This window comes from Odontesthes bonariensis, chromosome 9 (genome assembly GCF_027942865.1).
Source record: "Odontesthes bonariensis isolate fOdoBon6 chromosome 9, fOdoBon6.hap1, whole genome shotgun sequence".
NCBI classification, from domain to species: domain Eukaryota; kingdom Metazoa; phylum Chordata; class Actinopteri; order Atheriniformes; family Atherinopsidae; genus Odontesthes; species Odontesthes bonariensis.
The window spans coordinates 1,156,397-1,174,796 of record NC_134514.1 but is presented as its reverse complement, the minus strand read 5'-3'; the positions used below and the strand labels follow the sequence as shown (position 1 = coordinate 1,174,796).

Below are 18,400 nucleotides of genomic sequence, written 5' to 3'. Positions count from 1 at the left end.
AAATAAAAGCATTGCAGCAGGGAGTGGAAGAAGCATTAGAAATGCATGAAAGAATATAAAGAGAAACAAATAAAATGATTTAAATGAATTTAAAAACCAGCAACAGTCCAGATAAGTTCAAAGATATCGTGCAGATTTCATGCATAGACACATGAGAACAGAAATGTTTTTAACCTGGATTTAAAAATGTCTCCATTTGGTGAAAGTTTAATCTCCACTGGCAGTTTGTTCCACTTGTTAAAACTCCAGCAGCAGCGTTCTGGATGAGCTGCAGATGTTTAATACTCTCAGTTTTGTCTTCATTTAATTGTAGAAAGTTCTCTCATCCAGGTGTTTACTTCCTCCAGACACTGACACAGTACGTCTGCTGGGCTGCAGTCGCCATGGTGACAGAGACACATAAAGTTGTGTATCATCTGCATAACTGTGATAATTGATGTTAAAGTTCTGTAATATCTGACCCAAAGGGAGCATATACAAGTTAAACAGAAGAGGTCCAAGAATTGACCCCTGGGGGACTCCACAAGTCATGGCCACTCGCTCAGATTCATGGCTGCCAATTGTAACAAAATAACTCCGGCCTTCTAAGTAGGACCTGAACCAGTTAAGGTGTGTGTGGGACCGGTTCCTCAGTCAAACAGTTTCAGTGTCTGTGCTGCAGTGGCACCGCTCAGCCACCAGGTGGAGCTCCGCTACTGTTGCTGAAAAGGTGACTGCAGCATGAGATGAGAAGAAGCTGTAGAGAACCTAAAAATGCTAATTCCAGGTCATGTTGGCCTGCTGTATGAGTCTCACACTTCCTGCAGTTATTCAGCAGCATCTTCAGTTTAAAAGATAAAACGTTTGAACAGTAATAAAAGACGAGCCGAATTCTGTGAAATAAACAGTTTGAATACTTAATACCAGCTTCATACTTTAACCAGTTCAACCTGCCAAAGTTTGGGTTCCTTTAGGCTGTTTTACCATCAAGTTATACAGGCTGTCCTCTGCCCGGAGGGGGCGGGGTCACAGCACCAGTGGGAGGGGTTAGTTCGGGGGGCGGGGCCAGGACTCCGGGCTGCAGTGTGTCTCAGGGCTGAGCTCAGTGTCACTGCGATGGCCTGTTTGATGGCCGCCTGGTCTGTGCACAACCCCAGCGTGACCAACTCCATCATCATGGTAGGTCCTCAGTGTCTTTAATGTGTCCATCAGGGACAGGTTGTCTTAAATGTGTTTGTCCATCAGGGACAGGCTGTCTTAAATGTATCCATCAGGGACAGGCTGTCTTTAATGTGTCTGTCCAACAGGGACAGGCTGTCTTTAATGTGTTTGTCCATCAGGGACAGGCTGTCTTTAATGTGTCCATCAGGGACAGGTTGTCTTAAATGTGTCCATCAGGGAAAGGCTGTCTTTAATGTGTCTGTCCATCAGGAACAGGCTGTCTTTAATGTCTTTAATGTGTTTGTCCATCAGGGACAGGCTGTCTTAAATGTATCCATCAGGGACAGGCTGTCATTAATGTCTTTAATGTGTCTGTCCAACAGGGACAGGCTGTCTTAAATGTATCCATCAGGGACAGGCTGTCTTTAATGTCTTTAATGTGTCTGTCCAACAGGGACAGGCTGTCTTTAATGTGTCTGTCCATCAGGGACAGGCTGTCTTTAATGTGTTTGTCCATCAGGAGCAGGCTGTCTTTAATGTGTCCATCAGGGACAGGCTGTCTTTAATGTGTCTGTCCATCAGGGACAGGCTGTCTTTAATGTGTCTGTCCATCAGGAACAAGCTGTTTTTAATGTGTCTGTCCATCAGGGACAAGCTGTTTTTAATGTGTCTGTCCATCAGGGACAGGCTGTCTTTAATGTGTCTATCCATCAGGGACTGGCTGTCTTTAATGTGTCTGTCCATCAGCAACAGGCTGTCTTTAATGTCTTTAATGTGTCCATCAGGAACAGGCTGTCTTTAATGTCTTTAATGTGTCCATCAGGAACAGGCTGTCTTTAATGTGTCCATCAGGAACAGGCTGTCTTTAATGTGTCTGTCCGCCAGGGACAGGCTGTCTTTAATGTGTCTGTCCATCAGGAACAGACTGTCTTTAATGTGTCCATCAGGGACAGGCTGTCTTTAATGTGTCCATCAGGGACAGGCTGTCTTCAATGTGTCCGCCAGGGACAGGCTGTTTTTATTGTGTCTTGCCATCAGGGACAGGCTGTCTTTAATTTTTCCACCAGGGACAGGCTGTCTTTAATGTGTCTGTCCATCAGGAACAGGCTGTCTTTAATGTGTCCATCAGGAACAGGCTATCTTTAATGTGTCTGTCCATCAGGAACTGGCTGTCTTTAATGTGTCCATCAGGGACAGGCTGTCTTAAATGTGTATATCAGGGACAGGCTGTCTTTAATGTGTCTGTCCATCAGGGACAAGCTGTCGTTAATGTGTCTGTCCATAAGGGACAGGCTGTCTTTAATGTGTCTGTCCATCAGGAACAGGCTGTCTTTAATGTGTCTGTCCATCCGGGACAGGCTGTCTTTAATGTGTCTGTCCATCAGGAACAGGATGTCTTTAATGTGTCTGTCCATCAGGAACAGGATGTCTTTAATGTGTCTGTCCATCAGGAACAGGCTGTCTTTAATGTGTCCGTCAGGAACAGGCTGTCTTTAATGTGTCCATCAGGGACAGGCTGTCTTTAATGTGTCTGTCCGCCCGGGACAGGCTGTCTTTAATGTGTCTGTCCATCAGGAACAGGATGTCTTTAATGTGTCTGTCCATCAGGAACAGGCTGTCTTTAAAATGTCAATCAGAGACAGGATGTCTTTACTGTGTCTGTCCACCAGGAAAAGGATGTCTTTAATGTCTTTAATGTGTCTGTCCATCAGGAACAGGCTGTATTGAATGTATCTGTCCATCAGGGACAGGCTGTCTTTAATGTGTCCATCAGGGAGAGGCTGTCTTTAATGTGTCCATCAGGGACAGGCTGTCTTTAATGTGTCTGTCCATCAGGGACAGGCTGTCTTTAATGTGTCCATCAGGGACAGGCTGTCTTTAATGTGTCCGTCAGGAACAGGCTGTCTTTAATGTGTCTGTCCATCCGGGACAGGCTGTCTTTAATGTGTCTGTCCATCCGGGACAGGCTGTCTTTAATGTGTCTGTCCATCAGGAACAGGATGTCTTTAATGTGTCTGTCCATCAGGAACAGGATGTCTTTAATGTGTCTGTCCATCAGGAACAGGCTGTCTTTAATGTGTCCATCAGGAACAGGCTGTCTTTAATGTGTCCATCAGGGACAGGCTGTCTTTAATGTGTCTGTCCGCCCGGGACAGGCTGTCTTTAATGTGTCTGTCCATCAGGAACAGGATGTCTTTAATGTGTCTGTCCATCAGGAACAGGCTGTCTTTAAAATGTCAATCAGAGACAGGATGTCTTTACTGTGTCTGTCCACCAGGAAAAGGATGTCTTTAATGTCTTTAATGTGTCTGTCCATCAGGAACAGGCTGTATTGAATGTATCTGTCCATCAGGGACAGGCTGTCTTTAATGTGTCCATCAGGGAGAGGCTGTCTTTAATGTGTCCATCAGGGACAGGCTGTCTTTAATGTGTCTGTCCATCAGGGACAGGCTGTCTTTAATGTGTCCATCAGGGACAGGCTGTCTTTAATATGTCTGTCCATCAGGAACAGGCTGTCTTTAATGTGTCTGTCCATCAGGAAAAGGATGACTTTAATGTCTTTAATGTGTCTGTCCATCAGGAACAGGCTGTATTGAATGTGTCTTTCCATCAGGGACAGGCTGTCTTTAATGTGTCTGTCCATCAGGAACAGGCTGTCTTTAATGTGTCCATCAGGGACAGGCTGTCTTCAATGTGTCCGCCAGGGACAGGCTCTCTTAAATGTGTCCATCAGGGACAGGCTTTCTTTTATGCGTCTGTCCATCAGGGACAAGCTGTTGTTAATGTGTCTGTCCATCATGAATAGGCGTTCTTTAATGTGTCCATCAGGGACAGGCTGTATTGAATGTGTCTTTCCATCAGGGACAGGCTGTCTTAAATGTATCCATCAGGGACAGGCTGTCTTTAATGTGTCTGTCCAACAGGGACAGGCTGTCTTTAATGTGTTTGTCCATCAGGGACAGGCTGTCTTTAATGTGTCCATCAGGGACAGGTTGTCTTAAATGTGTCCATCAGGGAAAGGCTGTCTTTAATGTGTCTGTCCATCAGGAACAGGCTGTCTTTAATGTCTTTAATGTGTTTGTCCATCAGGGACAGGCTGTCTTAAATGTATCCATCAGGGACAGGCTGTCATTAATGTCTTTAATGTGTCTGTCCAACAGGGACAGGCTGTCTTAAATGTATCCATCAGGGACAGGCTGTCTTTAATGTCTTTAATGTGTCTGTCCAACAGGGACAGGCTGTCTTTAATGTGTCTGTCCATCAGGGACAGGCTGTCTTTAATGTGTTTGTCCATCAGGAGCAGGCTGTCTTTAATGTGTCCATCAGGGACAGGCTGTCTTTAATGTGTCTGTCCATCAGGGACAGGCTGTCTTTAATGTGTCTGTCCATCAGGAACAAGCTGTTTTTAATGTGTCTGTCCATCAGGGACAAGCTGTTTTTAATGTGTCTGTCCATCAGGGACAGGCTGTCTTTAATGTGTCTATCCATCAGGGACTGGCTGTCTTTAATGTGTCTGTCCATCAGCAACAGGCTGTCTTTAATGTCTTTAATGTGTCCATCAGGAACAGGCTGTCTTTAATGTCTTTAATGTGTCCATCAGGAACAGGCTGTCTTTAATGTGTCCATCAGGAACAGGCTGTCTTTAATGTGTCTGTCCGCCAGGGACAGGCTGTCTTTAATGTGTCTGTCCATCAGGAACAGACTGTCTTTAATGTGTCCATCAGGGACAGGCTGTCTTTAATGTGTCCATCAGGGACAGGCTGTCTTCAATGTGTCCGCCAGGGACAGGCTGTTTTTATTGTGTCTTGCCATCAGGGACAGGCTGTCTTTAATTTTTCCACCAGGGACAGGCTGTCTTTAATGTGTCTGTCCATCAGGAACAGGCTGTCTTTAATGTGTCCATCAGGAACAGGCTATCTTTAATGTGTCTGTCCATCAGGAACTGGCTGTCTTTAATGTGTCCATCAGGGACAGGCTGTCTTAAATGTGTATATCAGGGACAGGCTGTCTTTAATGTGTCTGTCCATCAGGGACAAGCTGTCGTTAATGTGTCTGTCCATAAGGGACAGGCTGTCTTTAATGTGTCTGTCCATCAGGAACAGGCTGTCTTTAATGTGTCTGTCCATCCGGGACAGGCTGTCTTTAATGTGTCTGTCCATCAGGAACAGGATGTCTTTAATGTGTCTGTCCATCAGGAACAGGCTGTCTTTAATGTGTCCGTCAGGAACAGGCTGTCTTTAATGTGTCCATCAGGGACAGGCTGTCTTTAATGTGTCTGTCCGCCCGGGACAGGCTGTCTTTAATGTGTCTGTCCATCAGGAACAGGATGTCTTTAATGTGTCTGTCCATCAGGAACAGGCTGTCTTTAAAATGTCAATCAGAGACAGGATGTCTTTACTGTGTCTGTCCACCAGGAAAAGGATGTCTTCAATGTCTTTAATGTGTCTGTCCATCAGGAACAGGCTGTATTGAATGTATCTGTCCATCAGGGACAGGCTGTCTTTAATGTGTCCATCAGGGAGAGGCTGTCTTTAATGTGTCCATCAGGGACAGGCTGTCTTTAATGTGTCTGTCCATCAGGGACAGGCTGTCTTTAATGTGTCCATCAGGGACAGGCTGTCTTTAATATGTCTGTCCATCAGGAACAGGCTGTCTTTAATGTGTCTGTCCATCAGGAAAAGGATGACTTTAATGTCTTTAATGTGTCTGTCCATCAGGAACAGGCTGTATTGAATGTGTCTTTCCATCAGGGACAGGCTGTCTTTAATGTGTCTGTCCATCAGGAACAGGCTGTCTTTAATGTGTCCATCAGGGACAGGCTGTCTTCAATGTGTCCGCCAGGGACAGGCTCTCTTAAATGTGTCCATCAGGGACAGGCTTTCTTTTATGCGTCTGTCCATCAGGGACAAGCTGTTGTTAATGTGTCTGTCCATCATGAATAGGCGTTCTTTAATGTGTCCATCAGGGACAGGCTGTATTGAATGTGTCTTTCCATCAGGGACAGGCTGTCTTTAATGTGTCTGTCCATCAGGAACAGGCTGTCTTTAATGTGTCCATCAGGGACAGGCTGTCTTCAATGTGTCCGCCAGGGACAGGCTGTCTTAAATGTGTCCATCAGGGACAGGCTTTCTTTTATGCGTCTGTCCATCGGGGACAGGCTGTCTTTAATGTGTCTGTCCATAAGGGACAGGCTGTCTTTAATGTGTCTGTCCATCAGGAACAGGCTGTCTTTAATGTGTCTGTCCATCAGGGACAGGCTGTCTTTAATGTGTCTGTCCATCAGGAACAGGCTGTCTTTAATGTGTCTGTCCATCAGGAACAGGATGTCTTTAATGTCTTTAATGTGTCTGTCCATCAGGAAAAGGATGGCTTTAATGTCTTTAATGTGTCTGTCCATCAGGAACAGGCTGTCTTTAATGTGTCTGTCCATCATGAATAGGCTTTCTTTAATGTGTCCATAAGGGACAGGCTGTCTTTAATGTGTCTGTCCATCAGGGAAAGGCTGTGTTTAATGTGTCTGTCCATCAGGAACAGGCTGTCTTTAATGTGTTCTTCAGGGACAGGCTGTCTTTAATTTGTCTGTCCATCAGCAACAGGCTGTCTTTAATGTGTCCATCAGAGACACGCTGTCTTCAATGTGTCCACCAGGGACAGGCTGTCTTTAATGTGTCTGTCAATCAGGAACAGGCTGTCTTTAATGTCTTTAATGTATCCATCAGGGACACGCTGTCTTCAATGTGTCCACCAGGGACAGGCTGTCTTTAATGTGTCTGTCAATCAGTAACAGGCTGTCTTTAATATGTCTGTCCATCAGGAACAGGCTGTCTTTAATGTGTCTGTCCATCAGGAACAGGCTGTCTTTAATTGGTCTGTCCGTCAGGAACAGGCTGTCTTTAATGTGTCCATCAGGGAAAGGCTGTCTTCAATGTGTCTACCAGGGACAGGCTGTCTTTAATGTGTCTGTCCATCAGGAACAGGCTGTCTTTAATGTGTCCATCAGTGACAGGCTGTCTTTAATTTGTTTGTCCATCAGGAACAGGCTGTCTTTAATGTGTCCATCAGGGACAGGCTGTCTTTAATGTGTCTGTCCATCAGGAACAGGCTGTCTTTAATGTGTCCTTCAGGGACAGGCTGTCTTTAATGTGTCTGTCCATCAGGGCCAAGCTGTTTTTATTTTGTCTGTCCATCAGGAACAGGCTGTCTTTAATGTGTCTGTCCATCAGGAACAGGCTGTCTTTAATGTGTTGTCCACCCGGGACAGGCTGTCTTTAATGTGTCTGTCCATCAGGAACAGGCTGTCTTTAATGTCTTTAATGTGTCTGTCCATCAGGAACAGGATGTCTTTAATGTCTTTAATGTGTGTGTCCATCAGGAACAGGCTGTATTGAATGTGTCTCTCCATCAGGGACAGGCTGTCTTTAATGTGTCCATCAGGGACAGGATGTCTTTAATGTGTCTGTCCATCAGGGACAGGCTGTCTTTAATGTGTCTGTCAATCAGGAACAGGCTGTCTTTAATGTCTTTAATGTATCCATCAGGGACTGGCTGTCTTTAATATGTCTGTCCATCAGGAACAGGCTGTCTTTAATTGGTCTCTCCGTCAGGAAAAGGCTGTCTTTAATGTGTCCATCAGGGAAAGGCTGTCTTCAATGTGTCTACCAGGGACAGGCTGTCTTTAATGTGTCTGTCCATCAGGAACAGGCTGTCTTTAATGTGTCCATCAGGGAAAGGCTGTCTTTAATTTGTTTGTCCATCAGGAACAGGCTGTCTTTAATGTGTCCATCAGGGACAGGCTGTCTTTAATGTGTCTGTCCATCAGGGCCAAGCTGTTTTTATTTTGTCTGTCCATCAGGAACAGGCTGTCTTTAATGTGTCTGTCCATCAGGAACAGGCTGTCTTTAATGTGTTGTCCACCCGGGACAGGCTGTCTTTAATGTGTCTGTCCATCAGGAACAGGCTGTCTTTAATGTCTTTAATGTGTCTGTCCATCAGGAACAGGATGTCTTTAATGTCTTTAATGTGTGTGTCCATCAGGAACAGGCTGTATTGAATGTGTCTCTCCATCAGGGACAGGCTGTCTTTAATGTGTCCATCAGGGACAGGATGTCTTTAATGTGTCTGTCCATCAGGGACTAGCTGTCTTTAATGTGTCATTCCATCATGGACAGGCTGTCTTTAATGTGTCTGTCCATCAGGAACAGGCTGTCTTTAATGTGTCCATCAGGAACAGGCTGTCTTTAATATGTCTGTCCATCAGGAACAGGCTGTCTTTAATGTGTCCATCAGGGACAAGCTGTCTTTAATGTGTCTGTCCATCAGGGACAGGCTGTCTTTAATGTGTCTGTCCATCAGGAACAGGCTGTCTTTAATGTGTCTGTCCATCAGGAACAGGCTGTCTTTAATGTGTCTGTCCATCAGGGACAAGCTGTCTTTAATGTGTCTGTCCATCAGGAACAGGCTGTCTTTAATGTGTCTGTCCATCAGGGACAGGCTGTCTTTAATGTGTCCATCAGGGACAAGCTGTCTTTAATGTGTCTGTCCATCAGGGACAGGCTGTCTTTAATGTGTCACTCAGGGACAGGCTGTCTTTAATGTGTCTGTCCATCAGGGACAGGCTATCTTTAATGTGTCTGTCCATCAGGAACAGGCTGTCTTTAATGTGTCTGTCCATCAGGGACAGGCTGTCTTTAATGTGTCTGTCCATCAAGAACAGGCTGTCTTTAATGTGTCTGTCCATCAGGAACAGGCTGTCTTTAATGTGTCCATCAGGGACAAGCTGTCTTTAATGTGTCTGTCCATCAGGAACAGGCTGTCTTTAATGTGTCCATCAGGGACAAGCTGTCTTTAATGTGTCTGTCCATCAGGAACAGGCTGTCTTTAATGTGTCTGTCCATCAGGAACAGGCTGGCCTTAATGTGTCCATCAGGGACAGGCTGTCTTTAATATGTCCATCAGGAACAGGCTGTCTTTAATGTGTCTGTCCATCATGAATAGGCTTTCTTTAATGTGTCTTTCCATCAGGGACAGGCTGTCTTTAATGTGTCTTTCCATCAGGGACAGGCTGTCTTTAATGTGTCTGTCCATCAGGAACAGGCTGTCTTTAATGTGTCCATCAGGGACAGGCTGTCTTCAATGTGTCCGCCAGGGACAGGCTGTCTTAAATGTGTCCATCAGGTACAGGCTTTCTTTTATGCGTCTGTCCATCAGGGACAAGCTGTCGTTAATGTGTCTGTCCATCAGGGACAGGCTGTCTTTAATGTGTCTGTCCATAAGGGACAGGCTGTCTTTAATGTGTCTGTTCATCAGGAACAGGCTGTCTTTAATGTGTCTGTCCATCAGGGACAGGCTGTCTTTAATGTGTCTGTTCATCAGGAACAGGCTGTCTTTAATGTGTCTGTCCATCAGGAACAGGCTGTCTTTAATGTGTTGTCCACCCGGGACAGGCTGTCTTTAATGTGTCTGTCCATCAGGAACAGGCTGTCTTTAATGTGTCTGTCCATCAGGAACAGGCTGTCTTTAATGTGTCTGTCCATCCGGGACAGGCTGTCTTTAATGTGTCTGTCCATCAGGAACAGGATGTCTTTAATGTGTCTGTCCATCAGGAACAGGCTGTCTTTAATGTGTCCTTCAGGAACAGGCTGTCTTTAATGTGTCCATCAGGGACAGGCTGTCTTTAATGTGTCTGTCCGCCCGGGACAGGCTGTCTTTAATGTGTCTGTCCATCAGGAACAGGATGTCTTTAATGTGTCTGTCCATCAGGAACAGGCTGTCTTTAATGTCTTTAATGTGTCCATCAGGAACAGGCTGTCTTTAATGTCTTTAATGTGTCCATAAGGGACAGGCTGTCTTTAATGTGTCCATCAGGAACAGGCTGTCTTTAATGTGTCTGTCCGCCAGGGACAGGCTGTCTTTAATGTGTCTGTCCATCAGGAACAGACTGTCTTTAATGTGTCCATCAGGGACAGGCTGTCTTTAATGTGTCCATCAGGGACAGGCTTTCTTCAATGTGTCCGCCAGGGACAGGCTGTTTTTATTGTGTCTTGCCATCAGGGACAGGCTGTCTTTAATTTTTCAACCAGGGACAGGCTGTCTTTAATGTGTCTGTCCATCAGGAACTGGCTGTCTTTAATGTGTCCATCAGGGACAGGCTGTCTTAAATGTGTATATCAGGGACAGGCTGTCTTTAATGTGTCTGTCAATCAGGGACAAGCTGTCGTTAATGTGTCTGTCCATCAGGGACAGGCTGTCTTTAATGTGTCTGTCCATAAGGGACAGGCTGTCTTTAATGTGTCTGTCCATCAGGAACAGGCTGTCTTTAATGTGTCTGTCCATCCGGGACAGGCTGTCTTTAATTTGTCTGTCCATCAGGAACAGGATGTCTTTAATGTGTCTGTCCATCAGGAACAGGCTGTCTTTAATGTGTCTGTCCATCAGGAAAAGGATGACTTTAATGTCTTTAATGTGTCTGTCCATCAGGAACAGGCTGTATTGAATGTGTCTTTCCATCAGGGACAGGCTGTCTTTAATGTGTCTTTCCATCAGGAACAGGCTGTCTTTAATGTGTCCATCAGGGACAGGCTGTCTTCAATGTGTCCGCCAGGGACAGGCTCTCTTAAATGTGTCCATCAGGGACAGGCTTTCTTTTATGCGTCTGTCCATCAGGGACAAGCTGTTGTTAATGTGTCTGTCCATCATGAATAGGCGTTCTTTAATGTGTCCATCAGGGACAGGCTGTATTGAATGTGTCTTTCCATCAGGAACAGGCTGTCTTTAATGTGTCCATCAGGGACAGGCTGTCTTCAATGTGTCCGCCAGGGACAGGCTGTCTTAAATGTGTCCATCAGGGACAGGCTTTCTTTTATGCGTCTGTCCATCAGGGACAGGCTGTCTTTAATGTGTCTGTCCATAAGGGACAGGCTGTCTTTAATGTGTCTGTCCATCAGGAACAGGCTGTCTTTAATGTGTCTGTCCATCAGGGACAGGCTGTCTTTAATGTGTCTGTCCATCAGGAACAGGCTGTCTTTAATGTGTCTGTCCATCAGGAACAGGATGTCTTTAATGTCTTTAATGTGTCTGTCCATCAGGAAAAGGATGGCTTTAATGTCTTTAATGTGTCTGTCCATCAGGAACAGGCTGTCTTTAATGTGTCTGTCCATCATGAATAGGCTTTCTTTAATGTGTCCATAAGGGACAGGCTGTCTTTAATATGTCTGTCCATCAGGGAAAGGCTGTGTTTAATGTGTCTGTCCATCAGGAACAGGCTGTCTTTAATGTGTTCTTCAGGGACAGGCTGTCTTTAATTTGTCTGTCCATCAGCAACAGGCTGTCTTTAATGTGTCCATCAGAGACACGCTGTCTTCAATGTGTCCACCAGGGACAGGCTGTCTTTAATGTGTCTGTCAATCAGGAACAGGCTGTCTTTAATGTCTTTAATGTATCCATCAGGGACACGCTGTCTTCAATGTGTCCACCAGGGACAGGCTGTCTTTAATGTGTCTGTCAATCAGTAACAGGCTGTCTTTAATATGTCTGTCCATCAGGAACAGGCTGTCTTTAATGTGTCTGTCCATCAGGAACAGGCTGTCTTTAATTGGTCTGTCCGTCAGGAACAGGCTGTCTTTAATGTGTCCATCAGGGAAAGGCTGTCTTCAATGTGTCTACCAGGGACAGGCTGTCTTTAATGTGTCTGTCCATCAGGAACAGGCTGTCTTTAATGTGTCCATCAGGGACAGGCTGTCTTTAATTTGTTTTTCCATCAGGAACAGGCTGTCTTTAATGTGTCCATCAGGGACAGGCTGTCTTTAATGTGTCTGTCCATCAGGAACAGGCTGTCTTTAATGTGTCCTTCAGGGACAGGCTGTCTTTAATGTGTCTGTCCATCAGGGCCAAGCTGTTTTTATTTTGTCTGTCCATCAGGAACAGGCTGTCTTTAATGTGTCTGTCCATCAGGAACAGGCTGTCTTTAATGTGTTGTCCACCCGGGACAGGCTGTCTTTAATGTGTCTGTCCATCAGGAACAGGCTGTCTTTAATGTCTTTAATGTGTCTGTCCATCAGGAACAGGATGTCTTTAATGTCTTTAATGTGTGTGTCCATCAGGAACAGGCTGTATTGAATGTGTCTCTCCATCAGGGACAGGCTGTCTTTAATGTGTCCATCAGGGACAGGATGTCTTTAATGTCTCTGTCCATCAGGGACATGCTGTCTTTAATGTGTCTGTCAATCAGGAACAGGCTGTCTTTAATGTCTTTAATGTATCCATCAGGGACTGGCTGTCTTTAATATGTCTGTCCATCAGGAACAGGCTGTCTTTAATTGGTCTGTCCGTCAGGAAAAGGCTGTCTTTAATGTGTCCATAAGGGAAAGGCTGTCTTCAATGTGTCTACCAGGGACAGGCTGTCTTTAATGTGTCTGTCCATCAGGAACAGGCTGTCTTTAATGTGTCCATCAGGGAAAGGCTGTCTTTAATTTGTTTGTCCATCAGGAACAGGCTGTCTTTAATGTGTCCATCAGGGACAGGCTGTCTTTAATGTGTCTGTCCATCAGGGCCAAGCTGTTTTTATTTTGTCTGTCCATCAGGAACAGGCTGTCTTTAATGTGTCTGTCCATCAGGAACAGGCTGTCTTTAATGTGTTGTCCACCCGGGACAGGCTGTCTTTAATGTGTCTGTCCATCAGGAACAGGCTGTCTTTAATGTCTTTAATGTGTCTGTCCATCAGGAACAGGATGTCTTTAATGTCTTTAATGTGTGTGTCCATCAGGAACAGGCTGTATTGAATGTGTCTCTCCATCAGGGACAGGCTGTCTTTAATGTGTCCATCAGGGACAGGATGTCTTTAATGTGTCTGTCCATCAGGGACAAGCTGTCTTTAATGTGTCATTCCATCATGGACAGGCTGTCTTTAATGTGTCTGTCCATCAGGAACAGGCTGTCTTTAATATGTCTGTCCATCAGGGACAGGCTGTCTTTAATGTGTCTGTCCATCAGGGACAAGCTGTCTTTAATGTGTCTGTCCATCAGGAACAGGCTGTCTTTAATGTGTCTGTCCATCAGGAACAGGCTGTCTTTAATGTGTCCATCAGGGACAAGCTGTCTTTAATGTGTCTGTCCATCAGGGACAGGCTGTCTTTAATGTGTCTGTCCATCAGGGACAGGCTGTCTTTAATGTGTCTGTCCATCAGGAACAGGCTGTCTTTAATGTGTCTGTCCATCAGGAACAGGCTGTCTTTAATGTGTCTGTCCATCAGGGACAAGCTGTCTTTAATGTGTCTGTCCATCAGGAACAGGCTGTCTTTAATGTGTCTGTCCATCAGGGACAGGCTGTCTTTAATGTGTCCATCAGGGACAAGCTGTCTTTAATGTGTCTGTCCATCAGGGACAGGCTGTCTTTAATGTGTCACTCAGGGACAGGCTGTCTTTAATGTGTCTGTCCATCAGGGACAGGCTATCTTTAATGTGTCTGTCCATCAGGAACAGGCTGTCTTTAATGTGTCTGTCCATCAGGAACAGGCTGTCTTTAATGTGTCTGTCCATCAAGAACAGGCTGTCTTTAATGTGTCTGTCCATCAGGAACAGGCTGTCTTTAATGTGTCCATCAGGGACAAGCTGTCTTTAATGTGTCTGTCCATCAGGAACAGGCTGTCTTTAATGTGTCTGTCCATCAGGGACAGGCTGTCTTTAATGTGTCTGTCCATCAGGAACAGGCTGTCTTTAATGTGTCCATCAGGGACAGGCTGTCTTCAATGTGTCCGCCAGGGACAGGCTGTCTTAAATGTGTCCATCAGTTACAGGCTTTCTTTTATGCGTCTGTCCATCAGGGACAAGCTGTCGTTAATGTGTCTGTCCATCAGGGACAGGCTGTCTTTAATGTGTCTGTCCATAAGGGACAGGCTGTCTTTAATGTGTCTGTTCATCAGGAACAGGCTGTCTTTAATGTGTCTGTCCATCAGGGACAGGCTGTCTTTAATGTGTCTGTTCATCAGGAACAGGCTGTCTTTAATGTGTCTGTCCATCAGGAACAGGCTGTCTTTAATGTGTTGTCCACCCGGGACAGGCTGTCTTTAATGTGTCTGTCCATCAGGAACAGGCTGTCTTTAATGTGTCTGTCCATCAGGAACAGGCTGTCTTTAATGTGTCTGTCCATCCGGGACAGGCTGTCTTTAATGTGTCTGTCCATCAGGAACAGGATGTCTTTAATGTGTTTGTCCATCAGGAACAGGCTGTCTTTAATGTGTCCTTCAGGAACAGGCTGTCTTTAATGTGTCCATCAGGGACAGGCTGTCTTTAATGTGTCTGTCCGCCCGGGACAGGCTGTCTTTAATGTGTCTGTCCATCAGGAACAGGATGTCTTTAATGTGTCTGTCCATCAGGAACAGGCTGTCTTTAATGTCTTTAATGTGTCCATCAGGAACAGGCTGTCTTTAATGTCTTTAATGTGTCCATCAGGAACAGGCTGTCTTTAATGTCTTTAATGTGTCCATCAGGAACAGGCTGTCTTTAATGTCTTTAATGTGTCCATAAGGGACAGGCTGTCTTTAATGTGTCCATCAGGAACAGGCTGTCTTTAATGTGTCTGTCCGCCAGGGACAGGCTGTCTTTAATGTGTCTGTCCATCAGGAACAGACTGTCTTTAATGTGTCCATCAGGGACAGGCTGTCTTTAATGTGTCCATCAGGGACAGGCTGTCTTCAATGTGTCCGCCAGGGACAGGCTGTTTTTATTGTGTCTTGCCATCAGGGACAGGCTGTCTTTAATTTTTCAACCAGGGACAGGCTGTCTTTAATGTGTCTGTCCATCAGGAACTGGCTGTCTTTAATGTGTCCATCAGGGACAGGCTGTCTTAAATGTGTATATCAGGGACAGGCTGTCTTTAATGTGTCTGTCAATCAGGGACAAGCTGTCGTTAATGTGTCTGTCCATCAGGGACAGGCTGTCTTTAATGTGTCTGTCCATAAGGGACAGGCTGTCTTTAATGTGTCTGTCCATCAGGAACAGGCTGTCTTTAATGTGTCTGTCCATCCGGGACAGGCTGTCTTTAATTTGTCTGTCCATCAGGAACAGGATGTCTTTAATGTGTCTGTCCATCAGGAACAGGCTGTCTTTAATGTGTCTGTCCATCAGGAAAAGGATGACTTTAATGTCTTTAATGTGTCTGTCCATCAGGAACAGGCTGTATTGAATGTGTCTTTCCATCAGGGACAGGCTGTCTTTAATGTGTCTTTCCATCAGGAACAGGCTGTCTTTAATGTGTCCATCAGGGACAGGCTGTCTTCAATGTGTCCGCCAGGGACAGGCTCTCTTAAATGTGTCCATCAGGGACAGGCTTTCTTTTATGCGTCTGTCCATCAGGGACAAGCTGTTGTTAATGTGTCTGTCCATCATGAATAGGCGTTCTTTAATGTGTCCATCAGGGACAGGCTGTATTGAATGTGTCTTTCCATCAGGAACAGGCTGTCTTTAATGTGTCCATCAGGGACAGGCTGTCTTCAATGTGTCCGCCAGGGACAGGCTGTCTTAAATGTGTCCATCAGGGACAGGCTTTCTTTTATGCGTCTGTCCATCAGGGACAGGCTGTCTTTAATGTGTCTGTCCATAAGGGACAGGCTGTCTTTAATGTGTCTGTCCATCAGGAACAGGCTGTCTTTAATGTGTCTGTCCATCAGGGACAGGCTGTCTTTAATGTGTCTGTCCATCAGGAACAGGCTGTCTTTAATGTGTCTGTCCATCAGGAACAGGATGTCTTTAATGTCTTTAATGTGTCTGTCCATCAGGAAAAGGATGGCTTTAATGTCTTTAATGTGTCTGTCCATCAGGAACAGGCTGTCTTTAATGTGTCTGTCCATCATGAATAGGCTTTCTTTAATGTGTCCATAAGGGACAGGCTGTCTTTAATGTGTCTGTCCATCAGGGAAAGGCTGTGTTTAATGTGTCTGTCCATCAGGAACAGGCTGTCTTTAATGTGTTCTTCAGGGACAGGCTGTCTTTAATTTGTGTGTCCATCAGCAACAGGCTGTCTTTAATGTGTCCATCAGAGACACGCTGTCTTCAATGTGTCCACCAGGGACAGGCTGTCTTTAATGTGTCTGTCAATCAGGAACAGGCTGTCTTTAATGTCTTTAATGTATCCATCAGGGACACGCTGTCTTCAATGTGTCCACCAGGGACAGGCTGTCTTTAATGTGTCTGTCAATCAGTAACAGGCTGTCTTTAATATGTCTGTCCATCAGGAACAGGCTGTCTTTAATGTGTCTGTCCATCAGGAACAGGCTGTCTTTAATTGGTCTGTCCGTCAGGAACAGGCTGTCTTTAATGTGTCCATCAGGGAAAGGCTGTCTTCAATGTGTCTACCAGGGACAGGCTGTCTTTAATGTGTCTGTCCATCAGGAACAGGCTGTCTTTAATGTGTCCATCAGGGACAGGCTGTCTTTAATTTGTTTTTCCATCAGGAACAGGCTGTCTTTAATGTGTCCATCAGGGACAGGCTGTCTTTAATGTGTCTGTCCATCAGGAACAGGCTGTCTTTAATGTGTCCTTCAGGGACAGGCTGTCTTTAATGTGTCTGTCCATCAGGAACAGGCTGTCTTTAATGTGTTGTCCACCCGGGACAGGCTGTCTTTAATGTGTCTGTCCATCAGGAACAGGCTGTCTTTAATGTCTTTAATGTGTCTGTCCATCAGGAACAGGATGTCTTTAATGTCTTTAATGTGTGTGTCCATCAGGAACAGGCTGTATTGAATGTGTCTCTCCATCAGGGACAGGCTGTCTTTAATGTGTCCATCAGGGACAGGATGTCTTTAATGTCTCTGTCCATCAGGGACATGCTGTCTTTAATGTGTCTGTCAATCAGGAACAGGCTGTCTTTAATGTCTTTAATGTATCCATCAGGGACTGGCTGTCTTTAATATGTCTGTCCATCAGGAACAGGCTGTCTTTAATGTGTCCATAAGGGAAAGGCTGTCTTCAATGTGTCTACCAGGGACAGGCTGTCTTTAATGTGTCTGTCCATCAGGAACAGGCTGTCTTTAATGTGTCCATCAGGGAAAGGCTGTCTTTAATTTGTTTGTCCATCAGGAACAGGCTGTCTTTAATGTGTCCATCAGGGACAGGCTGTCTTTAATGTGTCTGTCCATCAGGGCCAAGCTGTTTTTATTTTGTCTGTCCATCAGGAACAGGCTGTCTTTAATGTGTCTGTCCATCAGGAACAGGCTGTCTTTAATGTGTTGTCCACCCGGGACAGGCTGTCTTTAATGTGTCTGTCCATCAGGAACAGGCTGTCTTTAATGTCTTTAATGTGTCTGTCCATCAGGAACAGGATGTCTTTAATGTCTTTAATGTGTGTGTCCATCAGGAACAGGCTGTATTGAATGTGTCTCTCCATCAGGGACAGGCTGTCTTTAATGTGTCCATCAGGGACAGGATGTCTTTAATGTGTCTGTCCATCAGGGACAAGCTGTCTTTAATGTGTCATTCCATCATGGACAGGCTGTCTTTAATGTGTCTGTCCATCAGGAACAGGCTGTCTTTAATGTGTCCATCAGGAACAGGCTGTCTTTAATATGTCTGTCCATCAGGGACAGGCTGTCTTTAATGTGTCTGTCCATCAGGGACAAGCTGTCTTTAATGTGTCTGTCCATCAGGAACAGGCTGTCTTTAATGTGTCTGTCCATCAGGAACAGGCTGTCTTTAATGTGTCCATCAGGGACAAGCTGTCTTTAATGTGTCTGTCCATCAGGGACAGGCTGTCTTTAATGTGTCTGTCCATCAGGGACAGGCTGTCTTTAATGTGTCTGTCCATCAGGAACAGGCTGTCTTTAATGTGTCTGTCCATCAGGGACAAGCTGTCTTTAATGTGTCTGTCCATCAGGAACAGGCTGTCTTTAATGTGTCTGTCCATCAGGGACAGGCTGTCTTTAATGTGTCCATCAGGGACAAGCTGTCTTTAATGTGTCTGTCCATCAGGGACAGGCTGTCTTTAATGTGTCACTCAGGGACAGGCTGTCTTTAATGTGTCTGTCCATCAGGGACAGGCTATCTTTAATGTGTCTGTCCATCAGGAACAGGCTGTCTTTAATGTGTCTGTCCATCAGGAACAGGCTGTCTTTAATGTGTCTGTCCATCAAGAACAGGCTGTCTTTAATGTGTCTGTCCATCAGGAACAGGCTGTCTTTAATGTGTCCATCAGGGACAAGCTGTCTTTAATGTGTCTGTCCATCAGGAACAGGCTGTCTTTAATGTGTCTGTCCATCAGGGACAAGCTGTC

At 45.4% G+C, this 18,400-nt stretch overlaps 1 protein-coding gene across 2 annotated transcripts in view; it reads left to right on the top strand.

Moving 5' to 3' along the window:
* The first annotated feature begins 1,095 nt into the window (after positions 1 to 1,095).
* Positions 1,096 to 18,400, top strand: part of abcg1 (ATP-binding cassette, sub-family G (WHITE), member 1) — a 61,015-nt gene continuing 43,710 nt past the window's right edge. The window contains exon 1 of one of the 2 annotated variants that reach the window (XM_075472715.1): positions 1,096 to 1,158. In XM_075472715.1, the coding sequence (XP_075328830.1) occupies positions 1,096 to 1,158 (63 nt within the window). The remainder of the gene's footprint in view (positions 1,159 to 18,400) is intronic. The other variant, XM_075472716.1, reaches the window with a different exon arrangement.